Below are 23,916 nucleotides of genomic sequence, written 5' to 3'. Positions count from 1 at the left end.
GCTTTTATAAACAGGTTTTTGAAAAGAAAAAGTAGGAGAAATCAGTTAACTGTGGCTGAGATTTGACCTAGAGAAAGAAAACAAAATGTTTACTAGATTTAAAAAATAATACTTTTACAAATAAAAGATAATCTTTGATCTATAATTCTATCACTTAACTATCTCTGGAAGCAGGGTATTAATACAAAATATGAACTGATTTTTTTCGTCAGATAGCTCCACAGAATTTCAGTGAACATTTAACATTCATTTTCTCTGTAAATTCCATGTAATAATCAGTGGCTACTGAAGGTTTCCTACGTGTGATTTTGTATTTTTGCACAATCCTTCATATAACCTATGTCCTGGGAGGAACTGTGCTAAGAAACAGCTGAAAGACAACTATTCCTTTCCTGAAAGAATAAAATCAGATTACTCCCTATCTCACGCTCACCGCTGCCACACACACAGTTGTTTAGTCACTGAATTGTGTCTGACTCTCTGTGACCCAGTGGACTATAGTCGGTCAGCCTCCTCTGTCCGTGGGATTTCCCTGGCAAGAATACTGGAGCGGGTTGTCATGCCCTTCTCCTGACCCAGAGATCGAACCTGAGTTTCCTGTATTGGCAGGCAGATACTTTACTGCTGAGCCACCTGGGAAGCCCATGCAGGCAGTTACCAACTCCTAAACTCAGAACTCAACACCATGCTAAACCCTGTTACAAAACTACCAGTGACAGTTAATGCTGAAGTAGTCCTGACTCCTGACCAGCTTCCAGAAGAAAACAGCTTAACCTTAAACAGCTGGGCTGTGCGCTTCTCTGCCGGCACCTGAGTCAAGACACAGGCACCCACCTCCATCTCGGATGTAGCTGTGATGCCAAAGCTCTGAGGTCCTCCTCTCACAACTGTCTCAAGCCCTGCAGAGCCCTACCTCCTGCCTCTAGGAGATACAGACTCACCACCTTCTCCACAGAAAAGAGCCCCATGCAGTGTCCACATCTTCATATTTATTTCCATAGTAACATGGAATAGAGTTAGTAACCACCACGGGGGTGAAAAATTGCATTGACTTCTGAGTTAAATCCCCAAACAATAAATTTCAACTATTCCAAGACTTCTGTTCACTTAACATTTATTGAATCAAGTGCTGAACTCCCCCCTCTGCCTTAGAAATCATGTTAAGACAGTTTGTCTTGTAAAGTATCTATGATGGGATCTGACTTCTAAGACCTACATGAGCTTGACCGTTACAGTCCATGAAGCATGACTGTACACAGATTTCTTGATCTAACGTTCAAGAGGACATTTTTCATACTACTTTAATTTTGACCTGCCCCTAAAAGGCAGAAACCGCATCTCACAATCCTCTGCAACGTATCTCAGTATTTTAGAGTAAAGGAATGAGAAGAGGTCAAGGCATTAAAAAAAAACCCAGCTTCTTTAGGCACAGTGGAGCACAGAGCCCCTGGAGAGACAGCCTCTGTCCTTATCTGCTCAAGGCTGTTGGTCACAGTTCCCTTAAACATGCCTGGAAATGCTGCCAGCAACAAGAGACTCAAAGGAGGGGACCAATGTTCATAGAAGAAGTTAAACACGTTTAGGAATCATGCAGAGCAAAACCAGTCAGTGATGGCCTATGTGTAAGACTTGTGCTTGAAGCTTTGGTGGGCCTCCTTGGCCTGTTTCTCAGACACCAAAACCCAATCCTGATTAATGAGCAACACACGATCAAACCAAAATACAGAAACACATATTTTTGTTCAGAAGAGGGAAACAAAGGCACAGAAACCTGCCAAAATAGATTTTTTTCCCCCCATAAGAATAGTATGGTTGACTAAAATAGTTTATCACTAGTAAAACTCGTATCACTAAAGCAGACAATACAAATTAGTTTTTAAAAAAACTGACATTCACTGAATTCCTGGTCTGTGCATTCAATGTGAATCATCATCAAAAATATATTACAGTTACAGGTTTGTAAGGAGTTCTGGCTGGGGTTTCTACACTCTATTTAGCATTTCAGATGAGAAGTACCGCAAGGATGGGCTAGATATCTGCTGTTCCTTTGTATGCCATGTATGATGATTAAACAAACAGTCTATCTCCTACTGCAGGTTCAAAGATGTCCAGGGTGAGAAAGTCTAAGTGATATATTCAATAAGTTCTATACCCCTCATCAAAGGCAGCCCTGTGCATCAAATTCCATACCTAGAAAGTTCAATAAACTGTTACACTTAAATAAATACTTCTGTGTATTTGTTCGCCTTTTGCTTTTAAGCTCAGCTTAAATGTTGTCAAGGAAACCATTTCACAAGAGGGTACATGACAACCTACTATCAGCAGTATTCCTTGTTTATTAGAATCTGAAGATGTCCATATTACATCAAATATAAATATATATCATATTTACATTTCCTTCTTAGCTTTTCAATTTAGGTGAGTGTATTTATAGATAATGCCACTAATGTCACCACTATTATAATCCTCAGTGCAACCGGCATTTTCCTTCTGTTAGATGCATCCAAGATTAGACAGCATCTTGAAAGAGGTGTACTGTTCTTTTTTTTCTTAATGAAAAGAAAGAATGAGTATTCATAAACAGAGATCTAGGAATTTTCTAGGAGATTATTTTTTTCTTTTTGTATTTCAAAATACCTGAAAAATGTGGTCCCTTTTTGCAGTACTATTCTCTATGTGGGGACAAGAAATTAATGAAATATGTAACTCAGAAAGGAAAAGAACCCAAAGAAAAGAGAACCTGCTTGTTAGCTCATTAATCTGTTTAGTAAAGATCTGTTTTAAAAGGTCTGAACACTGTACAATATTATACAAAAACAATCTTCAGCTTTCAAAGCAGCTGGCACATTTTCTAAGAGATCTGTTTGCCCCGCTAGCAGTCTGCTGCCTCGGTGGGCCTTTGTCTTGTTCACTTCCGGTCATCGATAGTCTTAATGAATTCCACGGCTGCTGTGAACTGCATCCACCAATAAGACTCCTCTCCAGACAGACAGCTGGCATAAAAGCTACTGATGTACTGAACAGTGGACAGCAAACAGGGCGGATTTGCCTAGAGAAGTGAAAAATAAAGTCAATTACTCAGCTGGAGAAAACACTTATGGTAACATCTTTCACATGTTTTCCTGTGAAAAAGAGACACCAGTCCTTTTGAAAATAATCCCCCAAATCCTTTTTGGAACTAATCTGTAAACCTGAGTTACTGTGAGGAGCAACAGTGTATTGGAAAGAAGACTTAGGTTCTAATCCTAGCTCAACTATCTAGAGCTTTCTAGCCTAACAAAGCACTTGACCTCACTGGTCCTTAGAGGGGCTGAACTAATCCCAGTGGCTTCACTCAACATCCCAGGATTCCAGATAAGGAAGGAAATGCTGCAGACAAATTGAGTTATATCAGTTTAGTAAGTACGGGTAGAACCAGCCGAGAAAGAAAAAAAAAAAACTAAAAAAAGAGTAGGCCCTCTGCTGCAGGAGGTAGCACAGAAAAGCTCCTGCTCGTTCACCTCCAGGTTCAGGTGTGTTAAATCAGGAGGACAAGCTAAGGCCTGTTCCTTAAAAGGGGCTTAGACTGGCTCTGTATAGAGACTAAACACATCATCTGTGGAAGAGAGCTGAGCAATGGGCAAGAGGAAGAGTGAAGAAGGCTGACCACACAAACTCAGAGTCAGCGCTCTGACTCTGAGCTAAGAGTTCAGGCTGCAGAAATACTGCAACATTAAGAATTAGTAAGCTATATGTCAAATACACTTTAGACATCACCAGAGGGCTGAGCTGACTGGAACACATATTGGGTGGCTGTTGTGCACCCAATCTGCAGGGTCCCCACCTCCAAACCAAAATGTTCAAAATAAACCATTTGAATGGTGACACTTTAAAGTCAAAAAAGGACAAGAGGTGTAATACTTTGAAAAACAATATGGTACACTTAATAAAACATGAGGTCAAAAGAGGAGAACGATGACAGGAAAATGTAGCAGTTTATGTGATAACCACCATGAAGAATTCAACATGAAAGAAGATGGTAAAAACATTACGGCCAGAGAACCTGCCCTCATTCATTCTTTCAGTGATTACCCACCAAACTCCAAGGAAGACCTTCAGGCACTGCTTAAAAAAGCTGAAAATGTTCATCTAGGAATCTAGCTCTTCCTTTCTTTGGAAAACCCTAACTTCTGGACAGAACATAACTTGACATAAGCTACTTTCTTCCTGGGTATCACAGAGCTGGAAACTTGTAAAAGAGTCAAAGTAACTCTTCTCACGGGAGGTAGCGAGGACCTACCTTGATCAACACAAACACCAGCACAGGGACGAAGTCATCGGCCCCTGGAACGGAGTCCTCGTTGGCCAGGCTCAGGAGGTTCATGATCGTGGAGCACATTCTCAGGATGCACTGCACTTTGTCCCGGGGCGTCTTGTAAGCACTTATTGTCCTGATTTCTGACTGTGCCGAGGGCCATGGTGCCTCCTTAAGATAAACCTAAGCGAGACCACACACAGACCGTCATGCAGGTGGAAGGCAGTGACCAGAGCAACCTCCATGTCAGGAGGCGGATGGGTGAAGCCACTGCCTTTTCCCTTTTTCAGAAAAACCAAATTGCAATTTTCCTTTTTTCAGAAAAACCAAATTGCAATTCTTCCCCATCGTCCTACTTCAGGACTGAAGCCTAACTTTTAAGCTTTTAAATTATTTGCTTTGCATTTTAAAATAAAACCACCCAGGGGAATTCCCTGGCCGTTGAGTGGTTAGGACTCTGAGCTCTCACTGCCAGGGGCCCAGGTTCCATCCCTGGTCACTGGGGAACTAAGATCCCCAAGCTGCATGATGTGGCCCCAAAGGAAAAACAAACCCACCCAGATATATAGTAGAGGCATATGATAACACAGAACCTAGAATTCGTAAAATTTTAAGCAATTATCTTTCTTAAAGAGCTAGAATGGGACTTAACTATGTATTGCAGCTGATTCCAAAAGAACCGACACGCTACTTTTAAAATAGCTTAAAAATTAGTATGTACCTGTGTTGCAGCAGCTCTAGAAATCAAGGACAATTAAAAATTTTACGCCAATTAATATCCAGATTCTAATGAAACAACCAGAAAACTCATATACCTAAAGCTGTCCTGTTTTCTGATGTTGTAAGAGGTGCAACACAGGTAAAAGTGTTAGTATCAGGATCTAAAAGGTAGTTCTGAGGCCACACTCAGATTCAGTTCCCTCTCCTGAACAAGAGTTTTCACACTCTCTTTGAAGTTCCACCAGATCCCTTCATACGGGACATTCCTGCAGAATGTTCTGGAAAGAACACTGGCTGTTGCGTGGTTAGGAGTTCGAGGCTCTATATGATTATAAAAGCATCCGTGGAGAGTGTGGCTGCCGCAGGAGGAGTGAGCTGGGAGCAGGAAGCCCTGCCTAAAGGGGGTGGTGTCAGGGCGGGGGCTTTCCCAGGCTGGCCCTCCCTCCACTCACCTCTCACTACTAAGGTCCCTTCCCAGGCTAGGGAATTTTAATCCACCGAAAGACCTTTGAGAATTTTATCGACTGAAGGACATCCAGTGCAAGTGGTTTCTTTATAACTTACTATATTCTGCTTCCCTGAAAAATTGGTAACATGTACATAGTACACCAAGACACTTTTAATTGAATAATACCATCCATACTGTATAAACTGTTATTACCTCTGGTATCTGAAGAGCTCTGTGATTTGCAGTCACTACTTTAGACAATCTCTGAATATGTTCATGAAGAACCCTGAAAATGCCCCAAAACACATATGTAAATATATAATTCAGAAAAGAAGGTATGCAGGTAGTTGTAGTCGGTTTCCTTAAAACACACTTACACCATTTTAGACTCACTTCTAGATACAGATTACCATTACAGTTGAGACTCTCTCTTAGCTATAAGTATTCTTTCTGTCTTGGTCAAAAACTCTCACATTTAGGATCTGCTTAGAAAGGCTCAGTGAGCCAAGGGGACGCAGGGGGAAGAGTGGGAACCCCTCCTTTCCGGACCAGGGCAGCGCCCACGGGAGAGGTGAGGGAATTCCTTAGCCTGGATGCTTCCTGGACAAGCTAACTGGTGAATAGGCCAAGAAGTGGAGGGGTCAAAGGCCAGAAACTGGAGAGCACAGACGCTTTGACGGAGAAGGGACGCTGAGGACGCTCACCTCTCATTTCAGAGGTGACAAGGATTAGGCCTAAAACGGTGAAGGATCTCCCTAAGGCCACACAGTGGTGAGCAGAGGCTACACCCAGCCTCCTGCCTTCGAGTGTTCTTTCCAGAACACAGTGCTAACTCTCTATAAACCTGCAAAGACCACACGGAGGAGACAGAGGCAAAATCGGCTTCAACGGTGCTCTCTGCAATTAGTTTGAATGTTCCCATTCCTTATCCCACCCTGGAAGCCAAAAAGTGGGGCTCTGGAGAGAAAACAGAACCCAGCTGGCAAATTTCGTACAGAAACTTGGGGAGGGGTAAAGAGCCCGAGTCTAGGAACAAGTGAGAGAGGCAGGTGGGAACGATCCTAACCCACTCACACCAAAGTGAGCTCTCTCAAACATACATGAGATATCTTTAAATTTCCATGAAAAAAAAAATCTTACAGCAACCACCAGTGTTCCACTCTGAGGTCCTATTACATGGGCCCCTCAGGGTCGCTGGCACAGTGAGCCACTGTCACTGCCGGGGGTACACGGCAGCCACTGAGCAACACACTTGGGGGCAGAAACCGGGTCGTAAACCAGTGGTCGAGAAAACGCAGAAGAGGAAAAAATTAAAATGCTGTCTCACTACCCCCAAATAACCACTGTTACCCTTCTAGATATTTTTTTTCAAGATTAGTATTTTTAGGATTGTTTTTAAAAATAGGCTTTATTGAGATTTAATTCATATGCCATACACTTCTTGATACTTTGATATTCAAATACATATCATTCCCAATAAATAAAAAGTACATATCAGAAGTCACACACTGTGCTTGATGCCCTGATGGAGAGATGAATGAAGCGTTGTGTTCCTGTACTCATGCAAGGAACCAGCCGGTGGAGGACGGAGGCGTTCATCAAACAATCACACAAACCAGTGATCTGGAACAGGGGGCAGTTTTGCCCCTAAGGGGCACTTGGCAGTGTCTGGAGATAGTGTGGTTCTCACAGCTGGTAGGGTACTACCAGCCAAGGCCAGCCATGACGCTACATGTCCCACAAGGCACAGGACAGCCTCCCACATTAAAGAATCATCTGGCCCGAAATGTCAGCTATGCCAGCGAGAGAAACCATGACCCAAGTGTAAAACTGCAATGGGGGCGAGTGCTTTGCCCTGCCAGGGCAGCTCACCCAGGCAGACAGGCTAGGAAGGGTTTCCCCTGAGGAAGTGAGGTCCGAGTTCTGATCTGAAGGGTAAGAGCAGGTAGTAGAAAGGAGGGGAGAACAGCCGTGGCAGAGTGGACAGCAGTGCCTTCCACAACGGCCAGACCAGTGTACACGCCCCTCCAGCCCAACTCCCCGCACCTCTGAGAACAAGGCACTTCATTCTCTCCAGTCTGGTAACTCTGAGAGGTGCAAAAAGGAAACATGCATTTTTCCTTTATTACTCAGATATTATGTCTGGTGAATAGCTTGTCTAAACTATGGGGCTGGCTGGGATAGCCCTACTTAGTCGATCACAGGCAGGAGCACTCACTGGTCACGGAGTATGTCCCCGTCCTGATTCGGGTAGAAGGCAAGTTTGAAGATCCGGTTCATCACACTTCGCTCGATGGCCAGCTGAGCGTCCTGAAGCTGTTCCTCGCTCGCGTTCTGCCATATGACGTCCTGGGCCATTGCGCCGTACAGGAACTGCAGAAAATCTTCCACCTGGGCGGTTTTGTCATCAGCGGCTGTGAGTTTCTGAAAGTCTCCAATGCAAAATAATACGCTTTAAAATAGAGTATTTGAACGATTTTAAATAGGAAATCATTAGAAAGTAGTTAAAAATAGAAAACTATTAGAATCATAATCCACTACCTATTCAGCTACCATGCTCTCAAAGCCGGAGGTAACTGGGCATGGTTTCATATGGGGAGAAAATACATCCAAATCATTAAAAACAGGGGAAAGGTAAGACACGTGCAGAAGTTTAAGAACAAGAGGTTTGTTACAAAGTGATATGCTTTGTTTAAAAAAAAAAAAGAAAAATTGGGTGCATCCAAAACTTTGTTAACTTTTCCAACTTTTAAATAAACTATAGATATTCAGCCAGGATAAACATGACATTTATTGGCTGAACATCAAGGTTTAAGTACTAAGAAATAACTGGGAATTTAAGGAACTGCTCTTAGACACGTAGGTACTTAAAAAGTAGCAGAAGAAAACTTCCCAAATCTTCCAGCTAACATACAGCTTCACCGAAGGGCCTCTGGTTACCTTGAATGAACTCCCTGATCTTCTTCTCTTTGCTCTCAAGCAGCAACCTCACACAGACGGTGGTGAAGTATCGATTGGCCACCTCTTTGTCCCGCAGAACCCTCTGCAGTAGCCTTTCCAGGTGAGCCTGCGTGGTCTGCAGTCCTTGTCGACAGCGAGTGAGGTAAGCAATGTAGGGGGCCCTCTTCCTGAAAGGAAAGACACTGCAGGACACCAGACACACGGTGCACACCCTCCCTGGAAAGAGTCCTGACTTTTCTCCAAAGGAAAAAAACGACCTCGAAGACTGGCTTTACAAATGAGCCTATCGGGCTGCAGACAACCATCCTGAGAACTGATTATGTTGCCAGCTCAAGAAACAGAGTCAGGACTTCCCTAGTGGTCCGGCAGCTGCAAGTCCGCCTGCCAAAGCAGGGAACATGGGTTCGATCCCTCGTCCGGGAAGATGTCCCATGCCGAGGGGCAACTAAACCTGCGTGCCACAGCTACTGAGCCCGAGCTCTAGAGACCGCGTGCTGCGACTCCTGAAGCCGGCACAGCCTAGAGCCTGTGCTCTGCAACAAGAGACGCCACCGCGGTGAGGAGCCCGCGCACCACAGTTAGAGAAAGCCCTCACGCAGCAATGAAGACCCAGTGCAGCCAAAAATTATGCAAGGGTCGAATGCACACCACAGAGAACAGAACCAACACTTTATAACAACTGTAACTGAAGTATAATGTTTAAAAAGAGCGAATCACTATGTTGTACACCTGAAACTAATTTAACATTGTAAATCAACTATATTTCAATTAAAAAAAATAAGAAAGAAAGAAACAGAACCATTTACTGGTCTGAACACTCAGCTCGCTAACTCCCTAAACACTACTAAATCTCTTCACATCACTGGTCTGTTCTGCATTGGAGCACAGTCTCCATGCTGGTAGAACCTCATACTTAACAGGAAGCTGACTTCTACAAAAGACTAAAATAACAACAAAATACAGGTTGATATACCATGAGATCACTAAATATACCACCAATTATCTGCTTATAGTCTAAATACAACAATCATTAGAGCACCCATTCCCTAGGCCTCTTTACTTCCTAAGCTTCTCAACTTAAATGTCAGCAGTGACAGGCAACAGGCAAATGATAACAATTCCTAGGACTCCTCCTGCTTCCCTGGTCCATGGAAGCAGTCTTTTCTATCACCACTAAAAGAGGGAAATGCCATCCTAGTTATCCTGGCCCTACCTCCACCAAAGATGCTTTTGGGCAAAGCTGAAGTCAACTGTACTCTGTTAGTAAGATCTGAGTGAGTGAGTCAAAGGCGCTCAGTCGTGTTTGACTCTTTGTGACTCCATGGACTATACAGTCCATGGAATTCTCCACGCCAGAATACTGGAGTGGGTAGCCTTTCCCTTCTCCAAGGGATCTTCCCAACCCAGGCACCACAGGCAGATTCTTTACCAGCTGAGCCACAAGAAGCCCAAGAATACTGGAGTGGGTAGCCTATCCCTTCTCCAGCAGATCTTCCCAACCCAGGAATCGAACTGAGGTCTCCTGTGTTGCAGGCAGATTCTTTACCAACTGAGCTATCAGAGAAGCCCTAGTAAGAGCTGCTCGCTTACAACTACACTTCCAGACTAAATATCCACAAATGTTGCTTGGAAATCTACATCCAGGAAAGCCCAGCACTTTGCAGTGAGCCTAGATTCATTTCTGAAATAAGGGCTGAGAAGAAAACACTTGCAGCTGAAAACGGGCATACAAGTGAAACAGGCTGGGGATGTTACCTGTAGTCCTCGGCGATAGACGCCAGCAGCTTCCTACAGGTCCGGTTATCAAAGCGGCACACGCAACGCATTGTTTCCTGAAGCTGAGCCATTAAGTTCTTATCTTGTAAGTTAATTGCTTCAGCTATTTGCACTTTTAAGAAGCAGACAATTTCATTGTCTAAATAAAAAAACATCAGAATTCTGTTACTGTTGAGAAGTTCCATAGGCTTTATATACGCTGAAGCTCATCCCTCAGCCTGTGGGATGTCAGTTATGTCTGTATCATTAAAATTAAGCAGAACCAATTAGAGAACATTTTCACAAACCATAAGTAATCTAAGTGCCCTTAACTGATGCTAATATAAATGTGTTAAGTTGAACTGGATGGAACTGCTGTATAGTTTAAATACAGTTGAATACTGGCAGTTTCATATGGTTCCTATGAAGCATAGGAAAAAAATAAACTCTCACATAGCAACCTACCTTCTGGGTCTGTATGGTCTGGTAAACCGTTTCTTGTTGAGTGGGTTAGCACTGGGAAAGCCACAGAATCCGCAGAGCAAAGCGCGAGCCTCAGTTTCTTTTTTGCATCTCTAAAAAACAGATGAAAACATAGTCATTTCTTTGTCCAGATATGGTCACATTCTATAAACTATTATCATACTTACTATACAAATTAATGGGCTTCCCAGGTGGTGCTAGTGGTAAAGAACCTGCCTGCCAATGCAGGAGACATAAGCAACACGGGTTTGATCCCTGGGTCGGGAAGATTCCCTGGAGGAGGTCATAGCAACCCACTCTAGTATTCTTGCCTGTAGAATCCCATGGACAGAGGAGCCTGGTGGGCTATGGTCCATAGGGTTGCAAAGAGTCGGATACGACTGAAGCAACTTAGCACACACACACATACACAAATTAATAGGCTAGCTCAGGACTCAAATGTTTCAAATGGTCATAAATAAAAGATAATTTTTAACTTACTGACACCTTGCTTAAGGAGTGGGCCTTCTGGTTTTCTGAGAAGCAAGGCTGTAAAGGTGCTCTGAGCAAGGACAATTTGGTAAAGTCACTAGAATCAAACAAATCCTTTCTGACCTTCCAATATCCACTAAATTCTATGTTAAACGTAAGGACGAGTCAGAAAGCCAGATTTTGCCCAAGCTGGGAAGGAATCAACAGAAGTCATCGGGACCATCTCAGCACCCAAACTAAGGAAGCCTTCTACCACATTTCTCAAGAAATGTTGATCCTGCCACAAGAAAAGCTTGTGACAAGAAGACCTTTCTGTTGCCCTGTTGATCAAACCTCTGTATTGAACCAAAACCTGCTCAATTTCTGACCACTGAACCTCTTGTTACCACCTGGCAGAGCGCCCTTCAACAAGACATCACCCTCCTCAACAACGCAGTCCTTCACCCTGGGAGGGTCTTGGAGAGCAGGGATCAGAGCTTCTTCAGAATGGCTGAGGCTGCCTCCCAATAAAAGGAGTCAAAACACCTCTACGAGCAAGCCAGAGTTTGCTCCCATTGCAGGATTATCACTTGTCCACCTCACCTGACTGGTTCTGAGACCCACCTTAATGGTTTGCTTCCTCAAAAATGAGTAACTTACGAATCACCTCAATCAACTGTAATATTTGCCTACTTTGTAAAGACTCCGAATATATATGAAGCAGTGAAGTCATGGCTGGAAAATAAAAATTGTCTCCCACTACCCCCCACCCCATTTTACCACAGGAAAAAAGTATAAAGCTCCATAATATTTAATGATAAAATGATATGTACAGCACAGGGAATACAGTCATTATTTTATAACTGTAAATGGAGTATGATCTTTTAAAATTGTGAATCACTACGTTGTACCCCTGAAACTTAAACAATATTATAAATCAACGATACCTCAATAAAAGTAAATAAAATGATACGCTATTAAGAGTTTACTTAAATTAAGTGGGGGAGGAAGTAAACATGAAACAATACTGGCCATGTATTAGTAACAGATCTGGGGAATAGGTATATTGCTGTATTTTGCCATTTTGTACAAGCGAGAAAGTTTCTAAAATAAAAAGCTGAAAAAGCTAGAAAGACAGAGACAGAAACGGAGAGATGGACAGATGATTAATGCTTTAAAACTGATAATCCGGGGGCTTCCCTGGAGGCTCAGCAGTAAAGAATCTGCCTGCCAATGCAGGAGACAGGAGTTCAATCCTTGATCCGGGAAGATCCCACATGCCTTGGAGCAACTAAGCCCGTGTACAACTCTTCAGGCTCCTAAAGTCATTTTCTCAAACCGTGTTAGAAATCAAGGGAATAAGGAAGATGATAAACTGGGAGGGCTCCAGTAGGCTTACTGGGGAAGTGGGTTACTCAACAATATGTGGTCCCTGTGAGCCCATGAGGTTTGCTTGGTTTTTTCATTCTCTGAATTAAAGCCTTTGATATATGACATCCACAAGGCAAGCAAAGTCTTACCTCCCTGCTTTACATATTTATTAAGGGACTCAAAAAAACACCTGACTTGAAGTGACTGCAATGGTGATGAAAAATTCAAACCCAAAGGTTCTAAATCGTATACAAGAAATACCTGTAAGAGAAGGCTGAATCCTGAGGGTGGGCCGCTTGGCTCGCAGAATCCGGGAGATCGTCAGCGGAGATGTTCTGCAGGGTTTCGTCACGAGGGGAGTCGTGTGCGCTTTCACCGTCACCCATGACTTCTAAACAAATCCCACCCCCCGCAAAAAGGATAAGCAAGTTAATCCGGAATATTCTGGCACTGGTAGGTATTCAGAGCAACTCAACAATAAATTAAGCTGTGCCTTCTGAAAAGAGTTCTTAGAGAGAAAGGGAAAAAAAAAAAAAGAAACTTCAAACACTATATAAATAAACTGACAGCAATGATAATATATCAAGAGAGCAGTTGAGAATAATCTTACTTCTTATCCAATTGTAATCCAAAACAATGAAAACCTTTATCAACTTAATAAAGATAATACTCTGTAACCACAATTACTGAACCACAGAACTAAAAGGGGTCTCAGAAATCATTTCACATAACACCCTCGTTTTACAGACGTGGAATCCTGCCCACTCAGGAAGCAGCTGGCTGTGACCCTCTCGGCCAGGCCACACTGAGACCCCTCATCCTCACTCCAAGGGACACCCCCGCAGTCCTCCCCGCCTGAGAACGAGCCGGGGACAAATGCACAAATGCAGCCAGCACAGACCTATGGTGTCCCCACAGTTGTTTCTCTGTTTCTAATTTATCCATTTAGATAATACATGCATGTATACAATCCAAAGAAATGAAAAGTTCCTTAGTATAACAAAGATACTGTGCCTACGTGGAAAAAAAAATCTCTATTCTCAGGAAATCATTTCAAATGCTTCAGGAAAAACATACATATAAAAATGTGGCAAAACATTAACAACTGGTAAGTCTAGGCAGATGGAATATAACAGACCTTCACTGTACTATTCCAACTTTTTTGTTATTTTAAAACTTAAAAGTGTAGGAGGTTTTCTCAGGCTCCTGTGAGTCCCCCTTGAGCCAACTCATGTTCAGTTTGTCAGAGACTCTTCCAGAGATGCTCTAATAGTAATCTCGGGGATTATACCATGGTTTTTTGACAACTATTTACAGGAGCTACTGAAAGGCTACTTGGAAGAATGGATACATGTGTATGTATGGCTGAGCTGCTCTGCCGTGCACCTGAAACTACACTGTCAATTGACGATACTCCAACATAAAAGAAAAAGTTAAAAAAGAAAGAGGCTACTTTCAGTTCAGACCACTTTCATGGCAGGGATATAAAAGTTCCCATTCCGTTCTGTATCAGGATGGTCACCTGCACTTTCGTAGTTTGCCAGCGCTCCCTCACTGGGGCTGGTGCGTTTAATGGCATTCCTGTATTTGTCCAGAATGTCCTCAGCGACCTGAGCCTGCGCACTGAGTCTCGGGCTGGGATCATCTGCAGGAGGGAAAGGAGGAGGAGAATCAGTGCCCCTTGGTTTGCATCCACTCTGATGTTAGTACGACACCAGTAGCATAATCCCAAAGGCGGATTAGGAGGTAAGACTTAAAAAGAGCACATATCTCAGTGTTATAAGAGGCACCATGCAGCTGCCTGCTCATCCCAGGTCTAGGTCTGAGAGCCTTGCCAAGGCACGAAATCGGGACGATTAGCTCCACTTTCTCATCATCATCAGATTTCTGTATGACATTGTCAAACAGTTCAGTGCAGACTGAATGGATGATGGGATTCTACAGTGTTTACACCCCAATCACTGTTATTAGCAATGCATGCCAACAGAACTTCCAACAAGGCATTTTTATATGCAGGCTTCATTTATTCAGACATCTCTATGCTGAAGGAGGAAAAAAACGTATTCAGACTTAAAACTTCACCCTTTTAAATACTTTTAAATTGCCTTCCTCCACTTTTCCTCCATGAATTTTTCTCTCTACACCGTATTTAAAACCTTCAGGCAATTCATATTTGACCTCACTGAATCTCACCAGGACAGTTACAGGTGCTGGACTAGACAGCACTTCTGTGCATGCAGTGGTGTCAGAGGCGCTCCCAGAGAATCTAGACATTCTGGGAGACTGCCTGAATTGTACCTGGGGTACACAGAGAAAAGGTTTACCACCATCACAGGTGCAGCCCTGGTTACTGACAGGCCCACTATCCTGTCAGCAAAATAAGCACATCAGTTATGTTTTCCTGGAGTCAGATGGCAAAGCCACTAATTAACAGTTAACAAAGCAAAGAAGTGCTACAGATCTATGGGACAAAACAGAGTTCCATGGTGAAATGTAAATTCCTGAGACAGATCTAGGCCAAGCAGGTAATATCCACACTCTGGTAGAATCCCATTTTTTTTTTAAGTCTTAAAACATATATTTAAAAAAAATCACTAGAATTTATATATTCCTATGTGTTAACTGCAGCTAATGTGAATAGCAGCTGACATTTATTGAGCACTTAGCACGTGCCAGGAACTGTGCCAAACAATAACCCTACAAGGGACGTACCATTACCACCCCTATTTTCAAGAAAAGGAAATCAAAGTAGAAAGAGGTTAAGTAGTATGCTCACAGGTTCTTCTTCTCTTTCTACAAAAAACAATATTTAGTGTTTGTGTCTCTGTAAAACTATGGTAAACTGTAGGGAGAAACAACTGTCAAAATAATTTAATTTCTGCTATAATAATTTCAATGCATGTAAGAGAGTCCTAATAAAACATGATCTTCTTCAAAATGCAAACTTACAAAACCTTTATTGTTACAAAATCTTCTTTCTGCTATTGGTTTTGAGTGCTGTTGAAGGCTCTGAAAAAAGGCTAAAGATAGTGAAAGCAATAATATTGCTTATAACCTTTATTTCTATAATGCCATTAAAAAAAATTTATCTGAGGACAATAAACAATAAGAACAAATAACTAAAACATACAAAAAATGCTATATGTACAAGGGGATGAGTGTTCCAACTTAAGTAGTTTTTCATAGTAAAAAAAAAATTGCATATGATTAAATATCCAAAAGCAAGAGAATGGTTTACATTGCCATAAAATCATGATAGATGACCTAAGAGCCAATAATGATTTAAAAAAACCACCTATGTCTAGGAGACACGGGGAGAGGGTTTATGAAGTAACATGTGGTAAAAGGATACAACTCTGATTTAATCATGAAAAGCCATGTCTAGATATGGAAAGATTCAGAAAGAATATGGAAAAAAGAAAAGTTAAGGTAGTGAGATGATGCAGACTGTTAAGAAATTCATAACATTTCAAAAAATTGATTTAATGATACTTTTCAGTGAGTCTAATTAAGAGTGGGTAGAAATGTCTGCACCAGTCGGGCAGCTAAACTGCTTGAATCAAACACAAACAAAATGGAATATTTTATGGGAAAAATTTAGTCAACTTAGCTTCTCCTTTAGGCACCGAGAACTAAGAAAAATGTATTGCCTAAAGACACGAATAAAAAATAATTTTAAACTTCTCCAAAGTTACTAATTCAAACATTTTGAAAACCTGAGATTTCTTCATTGAGTATTCCACTCTGTAAATGGTGGTGTTGGTCTAAAACGAGGAGGATGGGAAGGAAACAAACATGAAAATCTTGCCAAAAGTATGCCTTTCCAATTCTTCTCAATCAGACTAAGTGCCAAGATTCATGTGTGATTTGACTTAACACCTACAACCCTTAGCACAGTGCCTAGCATGAGTCAGATGTTCAACAAGTATTTGCTGGTTGAATGAGGCCTGACTGCTCTCAGCAGGAAACCTGGCCTGAAAGCACAGCTACTGCTGTTAAAAACCCTTTATTCCAAGACAGTCATTTCATTAAATAAACAGGAAGGTAAGCCGGGACATAGAACTGTCTACATGTATTTCAAAGCTAGACATGACGGGGCTATGCAGTGAAATGGGATTCTACCTGTACTATGCTGAGCTCTTTGAGGAGGATGTTCTTTTGAAACTTATCCCATTTTTAAATAAAAACCTTCATGTCACCTGAGTAGGATAACATAATTTAAAACCAACATAAGAAAAAGAGAGATGAGAAATTAATTTCCTCCAGATGCTCTGCAGTCACTGGAGACAGTACACAGCTACCAAGTTCATGGTTGGGTTGTCAATACTACCTCTCATACGTTTTCCTTTCAGGGTGTTCATTCATAATATGCCAAAAAGAAGCTGCAGAAATACAAACGCTGCATGAGGTAAGAACCCAACCCCTAGTTATATATTCCTTGGGTCAGATAACAATGTTAAAATGATTCAAGCTGTAAAAAAATTGGTCAAGTTTACAAATCTACTGATGTTGTTTGAACACTTCTCAGGGAAAAAAGGAAACGATTAGGTAAAACAGAATTTCAGTGATCCTGAATAATCAAGAACTACAGACAGAAATAAACTGAGACTTCTACGATCAACGTCAGAGGAAACTACTGTCAGTGATCCAAAGATATGGCATGCACAGCACTAAAACCGTCACCACACTTTCCTCAAAGGCATGGGAGGTCATCATCCCACTAAGATGTCGGGTGCTAGGGCAGGCCCAGAGGCTCAGGGTCAGGGACCTCATCATAAACGGAAGTTATGACAATGAGGATGATGATGGTGGTGGCGGTCTGTAGGAAGAGCTCACTGTGGCCGCCAACTGGAAACCACAGAGCTATGAAGAACATACTCCCCACTGTACACACACAGACACACTCGTCTAAAAAGGCAACGTTTATGGCACCCAAGAGAAAGTGTTATGAAATATGTGCTCTGGGAATGAAGGAGCCAGGAAGTCCATGGGTCTACAAACCTGTGAGTGTTGAGAATCTGTCAGGCCCCAGATCATCTTTGTCTTTTTCTTGTTTTTCTTTCTTTCTAAATGGTATAGGAGCTGGAAATTAAATAAAGTCAGTAGTGTGACATATAACATACTGCACTACTCGGCAGACAGCAGTCATTCTGGAGTTAACTGGTGTGCCAACATTTCTAAGTGGAAGGAAGGTGAAAAGTTTAAAAGCTAAGAAATCCCGAGTGTCCACTGATTATCATTCTTAACATAGCACTGAAGGTTCTTAAAGAAGTTTTCAGAATCTGCTTTGAGGTCATCTGCCACAGGAAGAAGGATTTAACAGGAATCTATTGGGATTGAATCAAAACCACTGCCTCTTAACCTCTGCTCAAAAAAACACAACACATTCAAAGCTCTGAGCCTCATTCTCTCCTCCTCTAGTGGGCTTGAGTCTGGCGTGAAAGCAGCGCTCCTCAGCTCCTGAGCACCACAGTGCCAAGAAGAGGCCTTCAGAAGAAGACCCCTCCCTTTAGTCCTGGATAATCTCTCCTTCCTAGAAGAGATGCTTTTGCCAACTCAGATTTCAATACCTACTGGAATGATGCCAGGCTATTCACACAAAAAAGCGAACAATGCTACACAACTGCCTTCCAGAATAAACACTAATATTCAGGGTATTATCATCCTCAATGATTATAAACATAAGAAGCTTAAGTTTATTCCAAGAATGTAAAGAATGAATTTTCAATGTTCATTAATAGCATCCCTTTTTCCTGCAGTAATTATTAGCAATACATATGTCAAAAGTCCTACATGTTTAACTTCAATGGAATATAATGTTTAAACAACTGTGACCTGCCTGACTTTCATTTATGAAACCACTGCCACTTCCTGCAAAGAATAGGAACTATCACTTCTAAAGCTGTACCTTAGCATTCACCTGAGTGAAAGCATTTTCTATAACCTCAAAACGGCATGAAACTTAGGCCCTGTGAGAACCTCCCATAGGAGTTGAAATTTTAGCTCTCTGAAAGAGATTTGGGGGCTTTGCTTCTTGTTGCTATTATTGCATTCTGATATCTTATAAAATTACCTTTGGGCATGGCAGAAACAAAACGCTTTCTCCACCAAGGTCTGTTCCTGTCTGATTTCTCATCATCGCTATCTTTGCGTTCTTCAGTCTGTAGAAAAAGTTTGATGTTTTATTTGTAGTTGGACAGCAGGATAGATTACCATGAAAAGGATTTTAGTTATTCTGTGAAATACAAAAACCACTCATTTGTCTTCAAAGCACAACTGTTCTTATTGTGGTACAGGCAGCTTCTGGAACACAGACGTATACCTTTCAAGCATTAGACTGATTGATTACTTGAGGGTAGGCATTATCTCACTACTGTTAGCAAGCCAAAAGGGTAATGAGTCCAGCATAGAGTAGGCACTCAATAAATACTCATAAGGGATGACTAAATGCAATGCAGATAAAATCTAGAGATTTGGAGAGACGGTAGCAGTAGTGTTAATAATAAAACTAAGTATGTACTGTGTGCCAAACACTGAATGAAAAACATGTATTACCTCATTTAAACTTCACAGTAGCCTTGTGGGTGCTAAGTGGCTTCAGTCGTGTCTGACTCTTTGCAACCCCATGGACCATAGCCTGCAAGGCTCCTCTGTCCATGGGATTCTCCAGGCAAGAATCCTGGAGTGGGTTGCCATACCCTCCTCCAGGGTATATTCCCAACCCAGGGATCAAACCTGGGTCTCCTGCATTGCAGATACATTCTTTACTGTCTGAGCTACCAGGGCAGCAAAAGGGCTTAACAAGAATATTTAGTCTCAGGAGATAAAAATATTATTACTAACCCCTCTTTATAGATGAGAAATATGGGGCTAAAAAAGGTTATCTCCCCACCTTCCCCAAAGTTATACAGACTGGATGTGGCACCGCTGCTCAAAGCTAGATGTGACCAACGGCAAAGCTGCTACTTTGATCATCAATTATGGGTTATCATTAAGACAACATGTCAGAAGGCAGAGACTATAATTCCTTTACTAATCTACGATATGACCTAAGACAAATCATTTTATTTCTGTTTTTTCATCGACAAAACTGGAACTAAAAAAACCTTCTCTGAGGGCATCCACGTGAATGGGATATCACAACCTAAGAAGGGAAATGAAGGCACCCAGGGAGGGTTCAGTGGTGGGGGTGGGATATTCATTACATACAGGGAGACTCATCAATTAAGTACCTACATGAAGAATCATGAAAGCAGGCTTCTCACGGTTGGAGAAGGGAATTGCAAACACAGAATGAGAGACATGAATTCTGCTGTTCTTGAACTGGAAATGCTTCTCTACATAGAAAGACAGAGAGATACGCACTGGAGCATTGGGTTGGCACCTGAGTCTCACAAGGCTGGGGGAGGGAGGCTCTTTGTGTCTCATTCCAACTTTTTTTAGTAACTCTGTGAGTGCTAAAAGATTAAAAATAATAACTTTTTGGAAAAGGAAAAAAAGCAGTTCCTCTATCCATCTCTGAAGGAAACTGTGAGGTTTAAATGAGATACAAAATCACTTGTAGAAAAGTTAAAAGTATCATAAAAATGCAAGATACTACAAAACCAAAATAGAGGGATTTTTTTAGTGGGTTAAGGTGCTGGACATACCAGACTGACAAACCACCTTTAGACATGACTACTGTCCCTCCTTCACCCTAGATGTATATATTCCGCATTAATTTCAGGTATCAAGAGAACGAGGCAGATGGAACACTAACTGTAGCTGCGCGTAAGGAGCAAGTTCTTCGGCATGGCCTGTGTCCCGTACCTCTCCTCTTGAAGAGTCCTTACTCGGGGATGAAGATGAAGAGTGAGGCGCAGCCACCAAAGAAGTAGCACCAATGGCTGCGGCTGGAGGGAGTTCTCGCTCTTCATTCCCTGGGCGTCGGTTCCAGCTGGGGTCGCTCATCGGGCGCCGGACAGAAGACACGACGTCGGAGCTCCTGCTGCGAACTAATCTCTCAGGGTACGAGTGCCTTTGCTTAAACGCCTCCATCTCAGCTGGAGTCAGGATATGGGAACCGAAGGTAGGCAACCTGGCCTCGTTTCCTCCCACAGCCCCTTCCAGGATCGGGGGGTCTGGGGGTGGGTGCGACGGCCTGGCATAGTGAACCTTCGGCCTTACCACAGCAGAAGCTCCCCCTGCAACACAGGAAAAACGTTCTCAGCTGAGACACAGCTGGTCCCAAAAGGCATGAACGAAGGGGTTGTAGTTTTGCTCTTCTGGCCGTGATAAAACAGGGGCCAGAAAGTTCACCTGACTACTTTACCTTCATGCGAAGACAGTGGGTCAAACATGGCAAGCAGAGACTCTGACTGAGACGGAGGCGAGGTCAGCTGGTGGGCACCTGAAAGACAGGGGCAGATGGTGTGATCGGGTCAGAAGGCACGACTCAGGCAGCCTCCACACAGCGGAAAAGGCTCTCTCTTCCACAGTCTTCCTTTTTGACCAGTCAGAACTTGAGGGGCATACCAGAAAAAACAGTCTAATCAACAGTATTCTGATCACATCAGATTCACTTTAGGTTTTTATCTACATACATGGATTTCAATTATGTTTAAGTGGTCTAGTACCCATATGCCTATTACTTTTAATGGCCAAGTTATATTGTGATTATTGCAAAGAGCAGAGCCAGAAGATGAAAATCATCAAAACTTTCAGAATGTTATAAGTTTCCTGAGTCCACTTTGCCTTCACCTATAAAAACAAAGACAATACTACCTACAGAAGGAGCATAAATTAAAAGTTCTAAAACTTGAAATTCACTATTGTTCTCAGCAAAAGAGAACTCATAACAAAAGTGAGTCAAGCTACTTTATACCACAAAACAAACTTGAACTTCTAGAATACGTTACTTTAAAGCCACAGAGTAAAAGATGATTCCTCTGAGCATGAGAGCTCGCTCAGTTATGTCCGACTCTTTGCGACCCCATGGACTGTAGCCCACCAGGCTCCTCTGTCCATGGAATTTTCCAGGCAAGAATACTGGAACAGGTTGCCATTTCCTAGTCTAGAGGATCTCCCACCCCAGGGATCGAACCCACGTCTCTTGCATATCCTGCACTGGCAGGCAGATTCTTGATGCCTGTGCCACCTAGGAAGCCCCCTCTAAGCACATGTCTAAACAATCAAAACAAGAGACTATTAAATCACATAAGAATGCAGAGACTAAAACTTACAAATACAGGAAAGAAACTGATGCTCTAAACCTTCTGAGTCTGAGTTCTTTTTTGATAATGATAGTATGATTTTTCCATGTGATTTTCCTTTTGTTCTGTCTTATAATTACTTTCCTTTCTAAAAATTACAGAAATAGTTTATCATTAGGAAAGATAGCTTAGAATGATCAGTTCTCAAGATTTTGGTCTTAGGTCACGTAAAACATGCTTAAGTGAAGTGAAGTGAAGTCGCTCAGTCGTGTCCAACTCTTTGCGACCCATAGATTGCAGCGTACCAGGCTCCTCTGTCCATGGGAGTTTCCAGGCAACGGTACTGGAGTGGATTGCCATTTCCTTCTCCAGGGGATCTTCCCAACCCAGGGCTCGAACCCAGGTCTCCCGCATTGTAGACAGACACTTTACCGTCTGAGCCACCAGGGAAGTTAAAACATGCTTAATTTCTTTAATTATTTTTTTTATATTTTGGCTGCACCGCACAGCATGTGGTATCTTAGCTCTCCAACCAGGTTCCAACCCACATACCTGACAGTGGAAGTGTGGAGTCTTAATCACTGGGCTGCCAGGAAAGTCCCTTAAAATTTCTTAACCCTAAAACCTTACTTATATATAAGGTTATATATATCTAATATAATTAATATAAGATATAAGATACATAAGATATTTTATATATCTCATATAAGGTTGGTTATGTCTAATGATAGTTAACCATACTAGCAATGAAAACTGAAAAGAACATATAAATAAAAAATTTAAACTTTTAATAAATTTTATATTAAAATGTTATACATATTAATTCAATTGAATACACTCATTAAATGGTAACACAAATAACCTTTTTAGGTGAAAAGTAACTATATTTTCCAAAATAAAAAGCCAGAAGAGTGACACTTTCACATTTTTGCAAATTCCTTCATAGAACACACCTAAATTCTCATATCTGCTTCTGCTTTCCATCCGTTGCACTGTGCTGTTGTGGCTGAAGTATATAAGGAAAACCTGATCACACACAGATATGCAAGTAGGAAGGAGATAATATTTTAACAGCCTTTTCAGGAAACTGTGGATATTACTCTTCGAATACTATACCAAACCTTGGCAGTAGTAACTATTTTTTAAAGGTTAGCTACAATTTGGAAGCTGAAACCAGACCAATGAACTTTTTTGTACTGTTACATTAAAATTCAAGTGGTCTGTCTTACACTTTGAAGGAATCTTTTACCCAAGCATGATTTGGTAACATCATGTGTTGGTCATCTGGAAAATATTGGTTCAACTAGATAAATGCAGATCTTTGAAATGTTGACACCATTCATCATATAATATCCAGAAAAAATGATGCTCTCAAGTATCACCACCAATCTCACCAGAAAAGTTTTTAAATAGCAGTAATCTGTCATACTCATGGAGGTAGACACAAAGCTTTCCAAAATTCTGATTTCTCTCTGAAAGCCTGAATTTTATCACTGGCAACAGACTCTACCCTGTCAATTGTTTTCCTTGAAATAACAGGCTCATTTTGTTAATTTTCAAGAAATGTCTGCCAAATACCCAAGTACCAATAACTACAGCTTATCATTCTGTCAAGTAAAAACAATGCTTCATGAAAAAGCAAACAAGGAAAAAAAACAAAAATAAACCCAGCTACTTCAGCTCATAACTCAATCATATAAGCTTTTCCTTAGACACATCATCATATTTCAGAATACAGCAGAAATCCATTAGGGATACTGCCTGTGTCTTCAGAATATTAGACAGATGTGTGGAGATATAAAAATAATTTTATACCAAGGGTTGAGATATAAAAATAATTTTTACTGCTTTATCAAACACATTCATAATTTTTTTTAACTCTGAGAGAAGAATACAGTGATTGGTAGCCTGGTCCTGCTGTCCTGCTTTCTCCTAAAGGCCTCGGCAAATTTACCCATCTTTGCTTGCACACTATCAGTACAACATCAGTACGGTACAAAGGACAATAACCTTTTATTATATGAAAACAGTTTTGACCTCATACCTCCCCAACCCCTCGAGAGGTCATGAGGGACCTCAGTGGGCCATGGACACTACACTCTGAAAACTGCTGGTTTAGAACAGTGGTTCTCAACTGGGGCTTACTGTCCCACCGAAGTGATCATTTGGCAATGATTTCTGGTTGTTCCCCGATAGCTCAGTTGGTAAAGAAGCCGCCTGCAATGCAGGAGATCCCGGTTCAA

The 23,916-nt window shown here is 41.8% G+C and overlaps 1 protein-coding gene across 3 annotated transcripts in view; it reads right to left on the bottom strand.

Moving 5' to 3' along the window:
* Positions 1 to 263: 263 nt before the first annotated feature.
* The window catches only part of GAPVD1 (GTPase activating protein and VPS9 domains 1), a 63,944-nt gene continuing 40,291 nt past the window's right edge, over positions 264 to 23,916 (bottom strand). For all 3 annotated transcript variants that reach the window (XM_052648064.1, XM_052648065.1, XM_052648066.1), the window contains 13 exons: positions 20,794 to 20,871; positions 20,292 to 20,665; positions 18,556 to 18,643; positions 17,484 to 17,564; positions 14,005 to 14,127; positions 12,744 to 12,873; positions 10,644 to 10,753; positions 10,179 to 10,338; positions 8,403 to 8,590; positions 7,681 to 7,894; positions 5,676 to 5,748; positions 4,280 to 4,477; positions 264 to 3,049 (listed from right to left, as the gene is read on the bottom strand). In XM_052648064.1, coding sequence (XP_052504024.1) covers positions 2,909 to 3,049; positions 4,280 to 4,477; positions 5,676 to 5,748; positions 7,681 to 7,894; positions 8,403 to 8,590; positions 10,179 to 10,338; positions 10,644 to 10,753; positions 12,744 to 12,873; positions 14,005 to 14,127; positions 17,484 to 17,564; positions 18,556 to 18,643; positions 20,292 to 20,665; positions 20,794 to 20,871 — 1,958 coding nt within the window. In that variant the 3' untranslated portion in view covers positions 264 to 2,908. The remainder of the gene's footprint in view (positions 3,050 to 4,279; positions 4,478 to 5,675; positions 5,749 to 7,680; positions 7,895 to 8,402; positions 8,591 to 10,178; positions 10,339 to 10,643; positions 10,754 to 12,743; positions 12,874 to 14,004; positions 14,128 to 17,483; positions 17,565 to 18,555; positions 18,644 to 20,291; positions 20,666 to 20,793; positions 20,872 to 23,916) is intronic.

This window comes from Budorcas taxicolor, chromosome 11, assembly GCF_023091745.1.
Source record: "Budorcas taxicolor isolate Tak-1 chromosome 11, Takin1.1, whole genome shotgun sequence".
Classification (NCBI taxonomy): domain Eukaryota; kingdom Metazoa; phylum Chordata; class Mammalia; order Artiodactyla; family Bovidae; genus Budorcas; species Budorcas taxicolor.
The sequence above is the reverse complement of the archived record's forward strand: the minus strand, read 5'-3'. Positions and strand labels throughout refer to the sequence as shown.